General features: G+C 44.8%; 1 protein-coding gene across 6 annotated transcripts in view; it reads left to right on the plus strand.

Moving 5' to 3' along the window:
• Positions 1–17,278, plus strand: part of LTN1 (listerin E3 ubiquitin protein ligase 1) — a 234,765-nt gene that overhangs the window by 202,997 nt on the left and 14,490 nt on the right. For 3 of the 6 annotated variants that reach the window (XM_085880249.1, XM_085880258.1, XM_085880266.1), the window contains 8 exons: positions 4,570–4,708; positions 4,878–5,022; positions 5,393–5,639; positions 5,775–6,009; positions 7,865–7,939; positions 8,070–8,268; positions 8,705–8,912; positions 9,050–9,273. In XM_085880249.1, coding sequence (XP_085736375.1) covers positions 4,570–4,708; positions 4,878–5,022; positions 5,393–5,639; positions 5,775–6,009; positions 7,865–7,939; positions 8,070–8,268; positions 8,705–8,912; positions 9,050–9,273 — 1,472 coding nt within the window. The remainder of the gene's footprint in view (positions 1–4,569; positions 4,709–4,877; positions 5,023–5,392; positions 5,640–5,774; positions 6,010–7,864; positions 7,940–8,069; positions 8,269–8,704; positions 8,913–9,049; positions 9,274–17,278) is intronic. The other 3 variants (XM_085880253.1, XM_085880261.1, XM_085880254.1) reach the window with 2 other exon arrangements.

Here is a 17,278-nt window from a genome sequence, read left to right on the forward strand (position 1 = left end):
CTATTTGCTATTTGTATCTCGAAACTGAGAAGACGGCTGTAATCCACAGACAGTCCAAATTCATGCAAAAGATTGATCAATTTTTTTGCTGGGATATGTTTGTCGAATTGCTAGACCAACAGCCAACTGTTGTGGCATTTCATTTCTGTTCCTGACAGTTTGTGAGCAAGTGTTTTTCATCTCTCGATTAGTCATCTACATAGTCATTGTACTTTGAGCCAAGCTTGTAGCATCCTTGTTCACGGCTGCAGAGAGTGTGGTGGCTGCACATTGCAGTACCCATCTGAAGGAACTGTACAACTCATTTGGCACATGACATTCATTGGCATCAGCAAAAGAACCAGTAAACTCCCACTTTTTACATTGACCAATGGCTTTTCTGAGCACCACTGCGACAACATATAACAACTTCACCTTACTATCGACGTCCGTTTCATCATCTACTGCCGTCCGAATTGCAGCATCACCTGCTCAGGTTTGTTCACTTGTTTTGGTTTGTGGAACTCCACTTCAGGAATTCTAGTTTCAATTAATAATTTCATGTGTCTGCGTCTACAGTCAGGGTTTGTCACTTAATTAGCTGATCTAATGTTTATGAAAGCTTTGTGCGAAGTTCCCATGTTCAGTATTTGTCCATCCAGCAGAGCACCGTCTAATAAGCACAAAAACTGAATGTCTGCAGCTACTTCATCTGCTGCATTGTTTTTTTATTTTTTTTTATTTTTGCAGTTGCATCTGGGTCATCAATGGACTTGCGAAGAACATTTGTAACATGATTAGTCCAGCACCCATGATGGTACACTGCGTCTATCACATGAGCATCATTTGGATCTATGGCCGTTCAAAGTTTCACTTTGAGTTTTGTCATTTGCAGTCTTTCCAACTGCAGTTCGTGAATTGCTTCCTGCTCGTTTAGTTTGAACATCATGTAAGGGGTCCCACGCAGAGCCTTTGCATTCACAGCAGAAACACGCACATTTTGTCATCGGGCTCTGATTGTGAACGAGTAAACACACTGCCATCTGATGCACTTTGACTGCTTTCTTTTTGAGTGGTTTTAACAAAGGATTTTTTTTGGCTGCAGCACATGATTTCTTATGCATTGTATCCTGGAAACACATTGTGTGCCATGTTGCAGATTTTGACACTAATATATTGTTGCACTTCTCAGAACCGCATGCATACAACAGATAGGTGTCCCAAGACAGTTATTCCATTATAATACGTGTAGATAGTCCCCTTCCTTTTGTTTAGCAGGTCAACAAGGGAGTGCGTTGCGATGATCTAATAGCTGGGGTTGCTTAAATCATTTTCTCCTTCATTTCATCCCCACTCTTCTTCTTTTCTGATTATTCTTGAGGTAAATCAGCCACGTGCGCCTTGGAGGCCAGCGCGTGCGGCACCGCGGTGAGGGATCTGCTGCTCAGAGATTCTCGTTTCCGGGCGAGCCCTAAACCCGGCGTGTGCGGCGAGTGATGTGCGCTTGGCAATGCGGGGTTGTCGACTCGAGCTTCCGATGGTCTGGGGAGAATTGCTGATTGCATTAGAAAGGCATGCAAATAAATACCTCTTAAGAGGCTGCACGAATGGTGTTTTTCACGGCACGGGAAACACGGCCAGCACGACGCCCACGCTGCACGAAACACATACAGAGGCCAATAAAGCCGATTCCACGCCATGTTGGGCAGGATACGAGTGTGCTGGTTGAAGCGGCTTTGTTATTTTTTTAACCTCAATACCCGACACATGTTCGTGTTCGCCCCGCGCACACGCTGGCGGAGTCGTGTCAACGCGAGCGCTGGCCACGTGCGTAATTGCGGAACCGCACGCACTGTATGGAATGTGCTCGAAAGAAGACACGGACGCCGCTCGTGAAACGAGCAGATTTATCCATGGCGATGTACCTTCGGTCCTCGCTGGCAGCGGTGGATTCCACACGGATGGTGAACGTCTTCTCGTCTCTGCGGCCAGCTAGGCTGCGATCGAGCCAGGGAATGAACAGTGCGGGCCACATTGGCGCTCGCGGAACGAGCGCATTGATCGATGCTGGTCGAATGCCTGAGCGGGCATGCGGGACCCTCGACCGGTCGCCCAGGGGTTTTTTGCGGGATGATTCGCGTGCCAATTTCGGTGTAGGCGATTCATGTCATCTCATGGGTTCGGAGCGCAATATTGCCGCTGCTTGGGATGGCCTTGCCGGAAATGAAGTGAGGCGGTTTTCTGGCCCAAGCTGGCGGGCCACGTGAGGGGTCGGGGCCAATCGGAGTCCCCGATTCGGGTGATGCGTTTGGATTCGGCATGGCTCCTCCCCCTGAGCTGCGGGCCCTATAAAGGTTGGGGCAGTCCTTCTGGCCCGGTCTGTCTGTGTTTCCTGCTCCTCGACTCCGCCTCCTCGACTCCGCCTCCTTGTCTCCGCCCACGTCGACACCACCACGACCCGCGTCCTGCTCCTCGACTCCGCCTCCTCGACTCCGCCTCCTCGTCTCCGCCCACGTCGACACCGCCACGACCTGCCTCCTGCTCCTCGACTCCGCCTCCTCGTCTCCGCCCACACCACATCGACCCCACCTGCCGACCTGATCCCGGCCACTGCTCCACCCTCGCCCTCTGGACTCTGCCCCTTCTCCATGAGCACAGTCTCCACACGTGCGGCTTGGGCCAGAGGAAACGCGCCCACTGTCGGGTACCGCACCCCGGAGCATCCCCCCTCCCCCCGAAACATATTGGTGGCACGTCGTGCTATAGGGCGCCCTGGTACCGAGATCATAGCCTCAACCCGCCCCCCCCGCCTTGTTTGCAAAACTCCCTCTTCATCGGGTTCTGTGTATGTGTGTGTGTGTGTGTGTGTGTGCGTGCGTGCGTGCGTGCGTGCGTGCGTGCGTGCGTGCGTGCGTGCGCGCGCGCTCTAGCCTGTCTACTTAAGTAAGACTGTAGAAGATTGTTATCATTGTTATTGTTATTATTTCCGCGTTAAGTCTGCTCTGTGTCCCCTTTTGTAAGTCGCCTGTTTATTGTCGCACCACGCGCTTCTTTTTATCTCTGCACAACACACCCCAATAAATCTTCATTGTGCCATATATCTTTCCTCGCTGCTTGTAAATATATTATTATTATTATTAGGAATGTTCCCAGCTCATCTTTGTGGTTTCTTTCATTGATCCAGCATGGTTCGAATCCTAGTTTAGCCGGGACTTTATTCCCAATGATCCGTTCCTTTTAGCCGGTACATCCTTGGAAGTGTCGCTCGGCTGCATCCGATCCGGTAAAGTGATTTGGTCCGGTAGAGTGATCCGGTTTGGACAAGGCGTGTTCCCCGGTAATTAAACCACGTGATTAATTAGGTAACCCGATTAACCCCATAGACTGGAGGACCCCAGGTCATACGGTTGAGTTATTGGCGTCCACGGTCGGTTAAGCGACCCGCTGCGTCACGGAATTATCCGTGTGCGACAGCCTACAATTCCGGGGAGTCCGGTGGGAATCGGATAGCTTCCCCCACCTCGTAGTCTTCTCACCCGGCCCGCAACAATATGTATCATTGTTTGCATCAGCATCAGCACCATGTCTTCTCACTATCTCCCGATACTGTTCATCACCGCATGATGCACGATCTTTTATACTCTCTCGAACTCCCTTCTCTCTTGTTTTGTATGCCCTTTGTCTTTCATCCACATTTTCTCCTGCTGTATGCATTTGACATTTTGCAGCGTTTATAATTTGTTTCATATCTTGCCACCTTTTTGGCTGGTACAGGAAGACGGGCATCACACTCCATTACTGGTCGTAGAACCTGTAAAGATAAAAAAAACAGCAAATTAATGTTACTTTTTTTCCACATTTTTTGGTGTGTTTTACAATATTTTGGTGGAATATTGTCTGAAAATAGTAGCAACAGTACTGCTTCATCATCCTCGCCATTTTGCTGCCAACTTCATTCAATTTGGTCAAGTAGTTTCAAAATTATGACTGTAAATCTGATTTATAGCATCCCGTCCATGGCGGCCACTTTTATGACGTCATAAAATGGTGTTCCACACGTTTTTTGAGATGTCCACCAAGTATTTTTTTCGTTGTTTGGGGACAAATAAAGGTAATCGGATCGGTGGTTTGCTTTAATCATTAAATTCCCACGCGATTCCAGATGCTCCTACATTAGAAGGGATTTCCACTAAACTTGGTACAACTATATACTATGATGCGAAGATGAACTTTTTGGGGGTCAAAGGTCATGCGGAATTTTTTGGGGTCAAAGGTCATGTGGCATTTGGCGGAAGCATATCCATTGATGCATTCACATCAAATTCTATTTTCTAGTTGTTTTTTTTTTTCTGGACTGGTGATGCATGGCTCAGATACATTTTCTGCTACAAGCTCCTCCGATAATCTTCACTGATGATCTGTTTAGTCAATCAATATGTGCACTGGTTGTTATGTCTCTAAACCACCGATGCAGGTTGTGCATCGGTAGCATCCTGGAGGTGACAGTGATTATAATAGTCATTGTTGTGTTGTTTTTTTTGTGAAAAAGATAATGGTGATAACTTTGGCCTCTTCACTTGTCCTGATCAGGTGGCTTGGGTCCTCTACATCTCATTACGGCATGCTTTGTGAGTCAGTCCTCTCCGCTGCCCTCGGAACTTCTACACAACATCCTTGATGTGTTGATGGAATGGCGCAACAGAGATCGGGACATCTTTCTATTCACGTGGTACGCTGCTGTCAGTGTTTGTTTACATTTGTTTGGCCAAACCTTCCCTGCCCCTGATGAATTTGTCTGATTTTTAAATTTATTTTATTCAATAATGAACAGATGGCTTGCAAGGCGTACTTTATTTTAGGATTTCCATTAACACAATTCCACAATATTCCACGCTCAGCAGCAATGTTGGCACAGTGGACCTATCTCTTCTCGCAACCAATGTGGCCGTGATGCGATTCCTGCGCTTGCTGCTAAAGACACCCCATCCTCTCTCAAATTCTCAGTGGGACTTTCTGCTGTGCGCATCGTTGTCTTGGCTGCAGGTGAGACTGTCTGCTTTTGGCCAACTGCACTGCTCAGGCTTAGGTTCCTGTAAATGATGCACCCCAGGAATTGCTACGAAAGTCTTCAAAGTTTGCGAATGTCGTTGAGAAGGGTTTTGTTGGGGTTTCCACAGCAAAGTTATGTAAAACAAAGGAAGAAGTGAAACACACACCTGACTCTCTTTAAATTTAAGCTGAACATTGTGATTCTTGTAGTTTACATGATTTTGGGAATAAGCTTATAAAAATATTTCGTTCCACATGATGGCATAACTGGTGGTATGTAAAAATTTTCATGCTGTTTTGTTTGAATGTTGAATTGGGAGATAACTGCTTCACAATTTATTTGCTGCCACGGATCCCGTATCAGAGCGCTCATGAAAGTCTATTGCCTGAAGCACCCAAGCAAATACGGCTTTGGCTGTTTGTGGCTGAAAGCTGCCGGTTGCTGGCCCAAGTGGCGGCTACGTTTGGCATTGTGAGTGAAGAGGAGGAAGGGCCTGATCGACAAGCCATGGCAAGGCTGATTGTGCCCCCAAGCCTTCGTCGTGACTGGGATGAGTTTTTCGCTCCGGGAGCATACAGTGTACTGTTCCCCATCTTTTTCACTGTCGCCGGTAAGTCTGTAGCACTGCCATCCATCTTGAGTAACATGCACACTGTGAGAAAACTTGTACTTGTGTTGAACTGGTTTCCCAGTGAAGTTATACTTTTGGGAGTGACCTCATGCTCATGTTTATCTCTCATTTCAGAACAACTGATGGACGACCATCATCCTGAAACCTCCGCTTTACTAACCGCCATTGGCCTCGCGGTTGTTTCTGCACCGGTGCAGCATTTGAAGACATTAGATATCAGCTCAGGGTCTGGTGCAACTTCATCATCTCGTCTACCTCCCCACTTGGCTGTCCCTTTGGGCACCATGGCCCCTTTGCTTTTGTCTCCACATCGGGCTGTCCAACTTGCGGCCTATCACAGCCTAGCTAAGTATGCCGTGCTGCTTTCCTTTGTCCATTGGGATGTTTCTCTGGGTGCCTTGATTACACATATATTAGATTTAACATTTTGTGCCCAAGATATCATCGTCTTATTGAACTCTTGCTTTGCACTGTTTACTCCTGATGAAAAGCGAAAGAGCACATGAGATCACAGAATCTGCATCCAAACTGCGAAAATATAAAATCCACAAAAGCAAGTTCTTCATACCATGTTGTTGCTTTGATTTACTTTTCGATCTGTGCTTATGAGCCCTCCCATTCTCCTTATCCCCTTTCCCCTTTACTCTCCCCTGTCTTTGACCCCTGTTAATCATCTTCTGTACTTGAGCGATTCGCAACCTATCAACCATCCCAGTTGGTATTACTACATTTGAGTAAATTGGGATTATCTATGATGAAGCTATCTTTATCTTGTATGTTTTTTTTGTGTACAAAGTCAAGGCTCATGGAAGACCCAGATGCTTGTAGTTCTGCTTTAAGATGTTCATAGTGATGTGAGGAAACTTGTGGCTTATTCTCATAAATAGATTGAATTTTTAGGTTCTGCTTCAGGATTTGTAAGTCGGCCAGCCCTTCTGTTAGCCTTGCATTCTGTGTTCAGTCATTGTTTTGGTACAAAGCTTTGGAATGTGTTAGTCTTTAGGGATCTCAAAATGGAAAACTAGGGAAAGCAAACTAGTATTGCCAAGTTATTTTTCCCAGTACTGGCTGATTGTTTTCTTGATATATTTCCTGTGGGGAATTTGTTTCGATTGAAAAGACAATCAAATAAGAGAATTGATAAGGGTTGTAGTGGAAAGAGTGTCAAGTGGCGGCAGGGTGGTTTAACGCTGTCAAAGCTTTGCACCTTTCGTCCCTCACCTTTTAAATTCCCACCGCTCGGTTCTCTCCCTTTTTCTGTTTCTTTTTCCTTGCACCTTTAGTTTTTACTCTCTCTCATCACTTGATCTGTTTTACTCTGAATGCTATACATCATATTGTGCTTACAGCAGCATTTCAAGTGGTGAAGGATCAAATTACAATTTGCCTCATACAAGTAGGAATACTGGACTTTGTCGAGGCTCGTGTTGTTCTGTGTTGTCGGACAGTTCAAATCATAGTCTTTATCGACTTTAATTTGACAAAAGCATGCTATCCGTCATGGAATCAAAGTAACGCTGACATTACAGGTATTGGCCCTTAATTCGGGCAAGAGAGGGTTTGTTTGTGTGAACGATCTTGCTTCAATGAAAGGATATTGCCCAAAATGTCAGCTTTACTTTGCCTCCCAGGGCGGTAGCATACCTTGATCATTTTCCAGTTGATGAAACCTATTGTACGTTATATTTATATTGGAGTTCTAATGTACATCATGTTGGTTTGTAATATTGTTTTATTTAATACTTCGTCTAAATCTTCTTACTATAATGGAGCAAACGTGGATATCACGGAAACTCCAAGATTGACATGTGGCGTTAATAGTGCAACCTTTGGTGGTAGTTGGTATTTTACATGTCAGCTCAATTTGCCTCCCACTCTCACTCCTCCCCTCTCCCCCAAGACCACCAGCAAATATAAAACACCTCTATACATTAATTGGGGTCATGCTGTTCCTATGTAGCAAGTCTGGATGTAATCAGCCCAGAACTGTAGGAGTAGCACGACAAACACACGCCGGTCTGTGAATTATAGTGAAGATGATCAATAAAATGTCTTTTTAAAAATGACAAATTATATGGTGCGTTTCCAAGAATGTGCCGGAGCACATTGCCCACCGAAGGTGGGCCGAGAAGGGTAGTCCCATTCGGAGGGCCAGGGTGCCCGCTGGTGATATCATTACTTGGTTTATAAATGATCTTTTTCAGATTAATGCCTGATGTACCTTCCGTTGATGCTGGCAAGTCAATGGCTGATGAAGCGGAAGAAGAAGAATCTTATTTGTAAGTCGCTGTATCATAAATGATCTGCAATACTCTGAATTCATCTTTACTATCATCACACTTCACAAAGGCATAATTTTAAAGTTCCACAAAATTGGTTTTCCTCTTCGACATTCCAATTCGTACATAGATCCCCACCCGAAGAGATAATGGAAACCTTGCACGAGCTCGAGGCTAGCATGAAAGAACTGCTTGATCGTTTCCCAGTTGCCGAGTTCGACCCTGTTTCTCGGTCATCATTGCCACCTATTCCAACCCAGCCATCCATCATGGGATACCTTCTTGCCTGGCAACTTGTACTTGACATTGTACGGGCCTCACCACCGGAGGTGAGCTGCCACAGATCCCGATTTAGAGTTTGTTAAATTATCTTGCTGAGTTTGTCAATTTGCTCTACCGTCTTCCCTTGCTTTTCTTTTTCCATGATCTTGTGCATTAAAAATAATTATTTCACGACAACATAGTTTGCTGTGAAGCAGTTTCACGTCAAGGATACATATAACAATTTTGTTTGCACTACACTACACTACACTGGACTGACCAGGCAAGATGACCGTTTTCCTCCAATTGAGTGATAGGAAAGTCACAGTGAGCCACCTATTCTGACCCTTAATGTGAGAAACTCCACACACACACTAACGTGCCTGCTATAGTCACATCACCACCGTCGTTACCCATGTGGCTTACTCCATTGGTCTTTTTAAATTTATTTTTCCTCTGTTCATACCTTTATTCCTCATACTCCTGCCCTGTCTCTCTCAACAGCTAAGGGCAGAGTACTCAGCCTATCTGCGTCATTCCAACACTCTCAGTTGCTTGCTGCAGAACCTTTTCCGTCTCATGCCTGTGCGGCCAAGCTTACACTCAGGTGGACCTCGGAAACCTGAGGCAACCGTAAAGGAAACGGTTGGGTCTAACCAGAAAGACGCATTTCAAAGCATGTTCACACTGCCGGCACCTATAGGCCTGGAAGGTATGTTACCTTGAAGTTGATTGTTTCATGAAAAACAACGTTGTAACCTGTACTGCCTTCTTCAGTTCTCTGGCTTTCATTTTTGAGGGGAAATGCTGTCTATCCCTCTTTTATCATTTCTGCGATGTCCACCTCAGAAGCTGCCATTGATAGCCGGATGCAAGTGGCCCACTTGGCATGCTGGGTGTACCGCAGCGTCCTGCAGGTTCTGCCAGCTGCTGCTCGGCTCTGGTGGCAGGGACAGGAGAAGCGTGTGGCAGGCGCGGTGGAGAGCTACACCGCCCGCCATGTGTCACCCTGCCTTTTGGCCCTTGAGCTGTCTGCTGTGCAGAGACGATCAAACAAGATCCCTAACCTGACGGTACTGGAACCTTTGTGTTGTTCATTTACGCTGATGGTCCTGTTGTTTTATTGATCTGCATCTACATTAGGAAAACTACTGAATGTGAAGTTTTCACAAAATTGCCATCTTTCTTGCATGATGTTGGCAAGGAGATAAGCTGTGTCCTCGTAGAAGAACATCACAACAGATGTATCACGGCTTAAGGCAGCACAGTGCCTTCAGAAAGTATTCACATCCCTCGACTTTCATCACATTTTGTTGTTGTTGCAGCCTGAATTTAAAATGGATTAAATTAAAAAAAATTGTCACCAATCTACACAAAATACCCCATAATAACAAAGTGAAAACATATTTTTAGAATTTTTTGCAAATTAATTAAAAATTAATTAATTAATTAAACCGCCCTTGGTTTACTGAAGCTTGTGGCGAGGCAGTTGTCCTGAAACAACTTGCCTTTGCCTCATGGAAAGCAAACCCAACTGAGGGCAATCTCAGTTCTTTCCACAAAGCTCGGAACAAGTGTGAAGCTACCCTCAGGAGAGCCAGAAAACAACATCTTTCTCATCTCAAGTCTGAACTCTCAAACCTCTCTCCCTCCTCAAAATCCTGGTGGCGTTTAATCAAATCTGTTTCTGGTGTATGTTCCCCCTCCATCCCCTCCCTTACCTCAAATGGCCGCACTGCTGATACCACACGTGATAAAGCTGAATGTCTAAACTCGGTGTTTGCAGCTAAATCTTGTGTCCCAAACCCATCACTATCTCTACCCACTTTACCCAGTCGCACCCAACTGTCCCTGGACTCTGTATCCTTTTCTCCTGACAAGGTGGAGAGCTTGCTTTCAAACCTCGAGTCAGATTCTGCAACCGGTCCAGACGGCATCAGCCCACGTGTCCTCAAAGCCTGCTCTTCTGCTCTTGCTCACCCTCTCTCTGTTCTATTCACCCTCTCATTTTCCCAAGGTCATCTGCCATCTGCTTGGAAATCTGCTAACATCACTGCCCTGCATAAAAAAGGTGCAAAAACAGATCCCTGTAACTATAGACCAATCAGCCTTCTCCCAATCATCAGCAAGGTTATGGAATCCATCATCGCTTCAGACATGAAATCCTTCCTCTTCTCCAATGGCTTGATTTCCAATCATCAATTTGGTTTCAGACCAGGTCACTCTACCCTAGATATGCTGCTACTGCTCTCCCATCAATGGATGGAGGTCCTCAATGCCAGACAGGAAATCCGAGCCGTATCCCTGGACACATCACGTGCTTTTGACACAGTCTGGCACCCTGCCCTACTCACCAAACTCTCTTCCCATGGTATTCAAGGCCATCTCCACTCATGGCTCGCAGACTTCCTCTCCTGTCGCAGTCAACGTGTGGCCCTAAATGGAGTTCTTTCATCCCCTCTTCCTGTGCAGGCTGGAGTTCCTCAAGGTAGCGTTCTGGGCCCTGTTCTTTTTCTGGTTTTCATCAATGATCTCTCGGACTCTCTGGAAAATCCTCTATTTCTCTTTGCCGATGACTCAACCCTCTGCCGTACCATCTGTCATCCCTGAGACCGGCAAGCAGCAGCTTCTTCGCTCACTGCAGATCTGGATAAAATCACAAACTGGTCCAACACGTGGAACATGTCTTTCAATCCAGACAAATCTCACACTCTCACTATGTCTCTTCGAAAGGACCGTTTACAAAACCCCCCCCATCCACTTTCTCAACAATCCTCTGGAAGAAGTCTTTTCTTTCAAGCTTCTGGGTCTCACTATCTGCCATGACCTTTCCTGGGAAAGTCACATTTCCAACCTTGCCTCAAAAGCCAGTCGCCGACTGGGAATCCTCCGTCGTGCAAAGTCCTTCCTCGGCCCTCCTGAGCTCCTGACCACTTACAAAGCTTTTGTCCGTAGCCTGATGGAGTACTGCTCTCCCCTCTGGGCTGGTGCTCCTGCCTCCCACCTTTCTCGACTTCACGCTGTCGAAACCAGGGCTTTTAAGATCATTGGCATCTCCCGCAATGAAGCTGAGTCTTTGGGCCTCTCACTCAATCACCGCAGGTTGGTCGGTGGTCTTTCTGTCTTCTACCGACTCCTCTCCAGCCTTGCCCACCCTGCTCTCTCTGCGATTTGTCCCAACCACATTTCCACAGGGCGCTCAAGGTCCGCCAACAACCCCCTTCTGGTAAAACTACCAAAATCACGAATCACTGCTCATCTTCACTCTTTCATTCCTCTTTTTTCCCGCCTTTGGAATAAACTTCCTCACTCTATTCTTTCCCATTCTTCCCTTCAGGCTTTCAAAACAGCTGTTCACCACCACCTCTTATCTTCACACATACAAATCCTCGATCTTTTCTACCCCGATAATCCACCCAAGCCCACTTCCTTCAATTCTCCTGCTTTCCTTCCTGAAAGTCCCTTTAATGTCCATCTTCCCCTCGCCATGTTCCCCGTCCCATCCCCATCCCTCTCCCTTCCACAGTTCACCTGTGTCTGTTCCCCAATGTTTTGTCCCTTCCACTCCCGCCCCTCTTGTCTCATGCCTCCTTGCTGTGAGTTGTGTGTTAGCTCTCATACGAGCCTCGACCAAGGTATACAAAAAAAAAAAAAAAAAAAAAAAAAAAAAAAATGAAAAGTTGAAATGTCTCGAGTCTGTGAGTATTCAGCACCTTTGCTATGACACTCTAAATTGAGCTCAGATGCAACTAATTTCCTTTGATCATCCTTGAGATTTCTCCACAACTTGTTTGGAGTCCACCTGTGGCCAATTCAATTGGATGGACATGATTTACAAAGAAACACACCTTTCCACAAAAGGTCCCACACTTGACAATGCATGTCAGAGCAGAAACTCTACCATGAAGTCCAAGGAAATGTCTGTAAAACTCCAATATAGAATTGTGAGGAGGCATAGATCTGGGGAAGGGTATAAAACAATTTCTCATGTTGAAAGTTCCCAAGAGCACAGTGAGCTCCATCATTAGGAAATGGAAACAATATGGAACTATCCAGACTCTTCCTGTAGCTGGCTGTCCGACCAAACTGAACAAGAAATGCACATGGCTGCATGTCTGGAGTTTGCACAAAGGCACGTGAAAGACTCTGAGAGCATGATTCTGTGGTCACGTGCCAAAAGATTCTGTGGTCTGATGAGAAAAAAAATTGAACTCTTTTGCCTGAATGCAAAGCGCAGCTCATCACACATCTAACACCATCCCTACCGTGAAGCATGGTGGTGGCAGCATCATGCTATGGGGTTGGATGCTTTTCGGCAACAGGGACTGGGAGACTTGTAAGTATAGAGGGAACAATGAGTTGAGCCAAATACAGGCAAATCCTTGAGGAGAACCTGCTTCCGAGTGCAACCTTCGACTGCAGCAAAGATTTATGTTCCAACAGGCCAATGACCCCAAGCATACAGGCAAAAGCAACATTGGAATGGCTTCAGAACAAAAACGTGAAAGTCCTTGAGTGGCCCAGACAAAGCCCAGACTTGAATCCCTTTGAGAATCTGTGGAAAGACTTGAAGATCGCTGTTCATCGACACTCCCTATCCAACTTGACAGAGCTTGAGCAAATCTACAAGAAAGAATGGAAGAAAATCCCCAAATCCAGATGTGCAAAGCTGATACAGACATACGCAAGAAGACTCGAAGCTGTAATCGCTGCCAAAGGTGCTTCTACCAAGTATTGACTCAGGGGGTTGAATATTTATTGACGCAAGACATTTCAGCTTTTCTTTTAATTAACCTGTATATATTTCTAAAAACATGTTTTCACTTTGTCTTTTATGGGGTATTTTGTATAGATCTGTGACAATTTTTTTTAATTTAATACATTTTAAATTCAGGCTGGAACACAACAAAATCGACATCGACAAAGTCGATCGGTGTCAATACTTTCTGAAGGCACTGTACATTGTTCTTCTGCCCGATCAGAGCCGTTCCTCACAGTGCCAGGTTTATATGAAAAACAGACGTGCCAAATGAAAAATATACAAACCCAGGAAGGACTGGATAAGCTTTTTGGTAAAATCACATCACCGATGACGTTAGTGTGTTGGAGTCGGCTCAGGTTTTCCAAGTGTTTGTGTTTGATACGGAAAATATGTTGCCTCAAAACTGCTTGGGGTCATAAAGACAACTTTAACTTTAAAGAGATAACCTTTAATTAAAAGAGCAAAATGTATTGCTTATAAAACAGATCTATGGTTAGAATTAATTAATGGCTTCTTTGAGATCATTTTAATGCAGGTCCACCCTCACTCGATCAAAAAAATACGCTGATACCATTAAAGTTTTCGTGCTTTAGTAACAAGGGAAATGACAATGCTTCCAACCCTACCCCTACCCTCCATCCTCACCTCTTAACCCTCTAAGTCTGATCATCAGCAGAGCATATAAATCGATACAGATGAAGTAACAGAGACTCTGTTGAAGACACTTAGAAAGCAATAATTATTTTAGAAACCATTTTTTTCACTGGGGTGTGTAAACCATTAGTTTTCTTGAAGTTTTTACCTGGACTCTGCAATTTGGATGTTGGCCTTGGTTTTAAATTGGCTCTAACTGGTCAGAAAATGAAATTAGTTTCATGTGAAATCCACATTTTATGATTGACACACTCGTTTTCTGGCAGCCTCGCTATTCAAATTGAACCTGGTACATTACCTTTGCTGTTTCAAAGGCCACAAGTCTGCGGTCATTGCATTTAGTCATTGCATGGACAGACCATCAGGATTGTGCCCAATAGCCAAGGAGACTGCTTAGGCAGCACCCAATGCTCTGCACAGAGTGTGGTCCAAATGGATGGATGGATTCATGGACAAAGCTGTGAAGCTTTGTTGTTCTCAAGGTTTTGTTTTCCAGGGCTCGTTTCAGAATCGTCACTGAGCCCCGGATACTTTCCATTGGTAGTTTGTTTGTATTTATATTCCCAGGGATTGTTTTTAATATATCTGCAAGGGTCTTCTTCATAATTCCTGTTGCTCCAATTTGCATTTGTATAAAATTTGGCATTCTTCCAAGATCTTTTTACTTCATGAGATCTTGGTATTTGGTCATTTTCTTGATTTCTGCATTGTTTAAGCTAAAATCACGAGGTACTGACACCACAATTAGCAATGCTGTCTTTTAGTTTTTTTTTCCTAAGTACTACATCTGGTTGCAATGCTTTGTTTTCTATTTTCACGCTCAAAGGGATCTTTAGGTCGTACGTGAGCATTGGTTGCTTCCTTGTTCTCAATTATAGGTTTTGGTTCATGGTTCCAGGAGTTTTTTGGGACTGGGATATTGCAACTTTTATAGATGCATCAGTGGATTACTCCACATACCTTGTTGTGCCTTTATGTGTACAGCTGTTCTGACATGAGTTTTTTTTACATCCTGAAAGGAGGTGACTCGTGCTTTCTGTTTCTACCTTGAAAAATCTACACTTGGCCGATTTATTCAGTCCTGCCTTTTTCTGAGAGCCATTGATGTCGTGTCCTTGATCTTGGGCATCTCAGTTGAGCTAACCACTTCTTAGCCATTCCATTGATCCTTGTTTGTCTATCCCCAATCTGTCTAACTTTTTTTTTTTATATCTCCCTGCTCTTTTATCGTTTTCCCAATTGTTGGTGTATATCTGTTGATAGTTTGCTTTATTTTTTTTATTTTGTCTTTTTTGCAATCATTGGGGCTGTATTCATTGCTGCTTCAGTTTCATGTGTGATGTATTCCATTTGCACTTGTCTTTGGAATTTTTTTGCTCGGTGGGTTAGGGATACCTTTTCTGGTTTAATGTCTTCTTGTTTACATACAAATTGGATTTTGTAGTCTGTTGAACTTTTCATGTCCTCAGTCAATCCTTGCTGTTGTCACTCTGTGCACTTGGTCGAGTTCCATCAAGCTGCTACCTCCACCTCCTCATTTTGACAGGTATATTCTCAGGATGCAGTGATTTTTACAGATGTACCAGTGCATAGTGAGGGGTTTCCTTATTATCTTGCCAAAACGAAGTTTTTGCAAGATATGTTAGTCAGCTTGTATGTTTTTTTAATTTTTTTTTGTCTGTAATCATGCATCGATCACTCTGCAGAGCACAGTTATCATTGGAAATTTTTGTAACTTCGCATATCAGAGGCCTATAGAGGGCCCTTTCAGTGCACAAAATTTTGAAGGTCAAGGTCAAAGGTGAAGGTCACTTTGTCGCAAATCAGGGGAGTCGACGAAACCCTTATTTTTTGAGTAATTTTGATCGGATCGTCTTCAAACTTCATGGGAATATAGTTCATGGTCTGGCGCTCAGCTGATTAATTTTTGGTGGCGATTGGCTTTGACCTTCATGGTTAGCGCCTCAGGTCAAACATATTTGACCCCAAGGTCAAATTTTCAAGTTTTAGGAACCATATCGTGTAGTACCTCAAATTGAACACCTCGATGAGTGCTTTCTAGATATGTCAAGCTTGAGACATTATGACGTCATTTGGTGACGTTATGAGGAAAAAGCATATTTTTCATGGTTACTCTGCAGAACGATTCTCATCGGAATCTCTTGTCGGCAGATATTCCTCAAGGAGTCGCTCCTGGTGGATAGCAGCTCTGTTCACCTCAGTGTGACCTTAAAGAAGTCACACGTGGTCACCTTTTGGCAAGATACGGGTCACCCTGCCGGTGACATTGGTTTATTCGTAATTTTGATTGGATCGTCTTCAAACTTCATGGGAATATAGTTCATGGTCTGGCACTCAGCTGATTAATTTTTGGTGGCGATCGGCTTGACCTTCATGGTTAGCGCTGGAGGTCGAAAGTTTTTGACCCCAAGGTCAAATTTTGAAATCTTAGATACCATATCGAGTAATACCTCATATGAAAGCGCTTGATAAGTGCTTTCCAGATCTGTCAAAAGTTTGACGCCATGACGTCCTTTGACGTCATGACGAAAAAACGGATTTTTCATGAAAATTTTATTTCCTCAGTTCTCATCAAAATCTCTTGATATTTCATGTACAACGGTCCTGGAGAGATACCATTAAGCATACGAAAATATAAAGGTCAAGGTCAAAGGTCAAGGTCACAAAAAGGTCAAGCATCAAGGTCAACGAAACCCTTATTTTTTGAGTAACTTTAATCGAATAAATAAGTCACTCATGTTCACATTTTGGCAAGATACTGGTCACCCTGGGGGTGACATTGGTTTATTTTGATATCGAGTTTATTGATTTCCTCTTCTGGCAAGTTTATTATTCCGCAGCTGCACTTGAATAATTTTGACAATTAATAACAATTGTCAGGTCAGGTCAGATTAGATCTGTGACTTGCTCCAGGAACCATGCAAACCGGTACTAACTTTTTCCATGGTCGGGTTGGTGGCGACTAAACCGCCTCCCCCACCAAGTTTCTTGGTGAGGAGGGTGTATGATATCGACACCCAGCAGGATGAAAAACAAAACCTGTCAAAGGGCGGAGGAGCTCCTCGTGAGCCAACGGCCACCCATATCTAGTGCCCAACTGTGTCTGTGGACATCCTCCTGTAGTTGGGTTACTTTTCATGAGGAGGTTGGTGGCAGGATTTGTACTCCGGCCATGGTAAAAACCCTTCATTCTGCAAAACATACTGAAAGCAAAACAAAAACGGCAGGGCAGCTCACCGGATGACGGGATTGGGGCAAAGCCTTTGGGACCCCCAATCTTTGAGAGGAGGGGAACCACAGGGTAACCTTTCTGGGTCAGATTGCGGTAGTGTGTGTCAGGGTGGTGCTGAGGTGTCATCCACCAGACGGCGGTTTCCTTGGGTTAACCTGAAGTGGTCCCTTTGGGTGGGTGCCTGGAATGTCCTATCCCTAAGAGAGGATTGTCACCTGTTTCTGTTATCAGCTGAGCTCAAGCGTTTGGACATCGGCATTGCAGCACTCTCTGAGGTTCGGATACCCGATTGCAGCGAGATCATGGTGGGTGGTTACACCTACTATTGGTCTGGTCGCTCTGATGGTTACCATGCCCAAGGAGTTGCTATAGCTGTGTCCAATAAGCTGACTCCAATGATAATTGAGGT

The sequence above is a fragment of the Eptatretus burgeri genome, chromosome 1 (genome assembly GCF_056783735.1).
Source record: "Eptatretus burgeri isolate ZD-2024b chromosome 1, Ebu_testis_v1, whole genome shotgun sequence".
Lineage (NCBI taxonomy): Eukaryota > Metazoa > Chordata > Myxini > Myxiniformes > Myxinidae > Eptatretus > Eptatretus burgeri.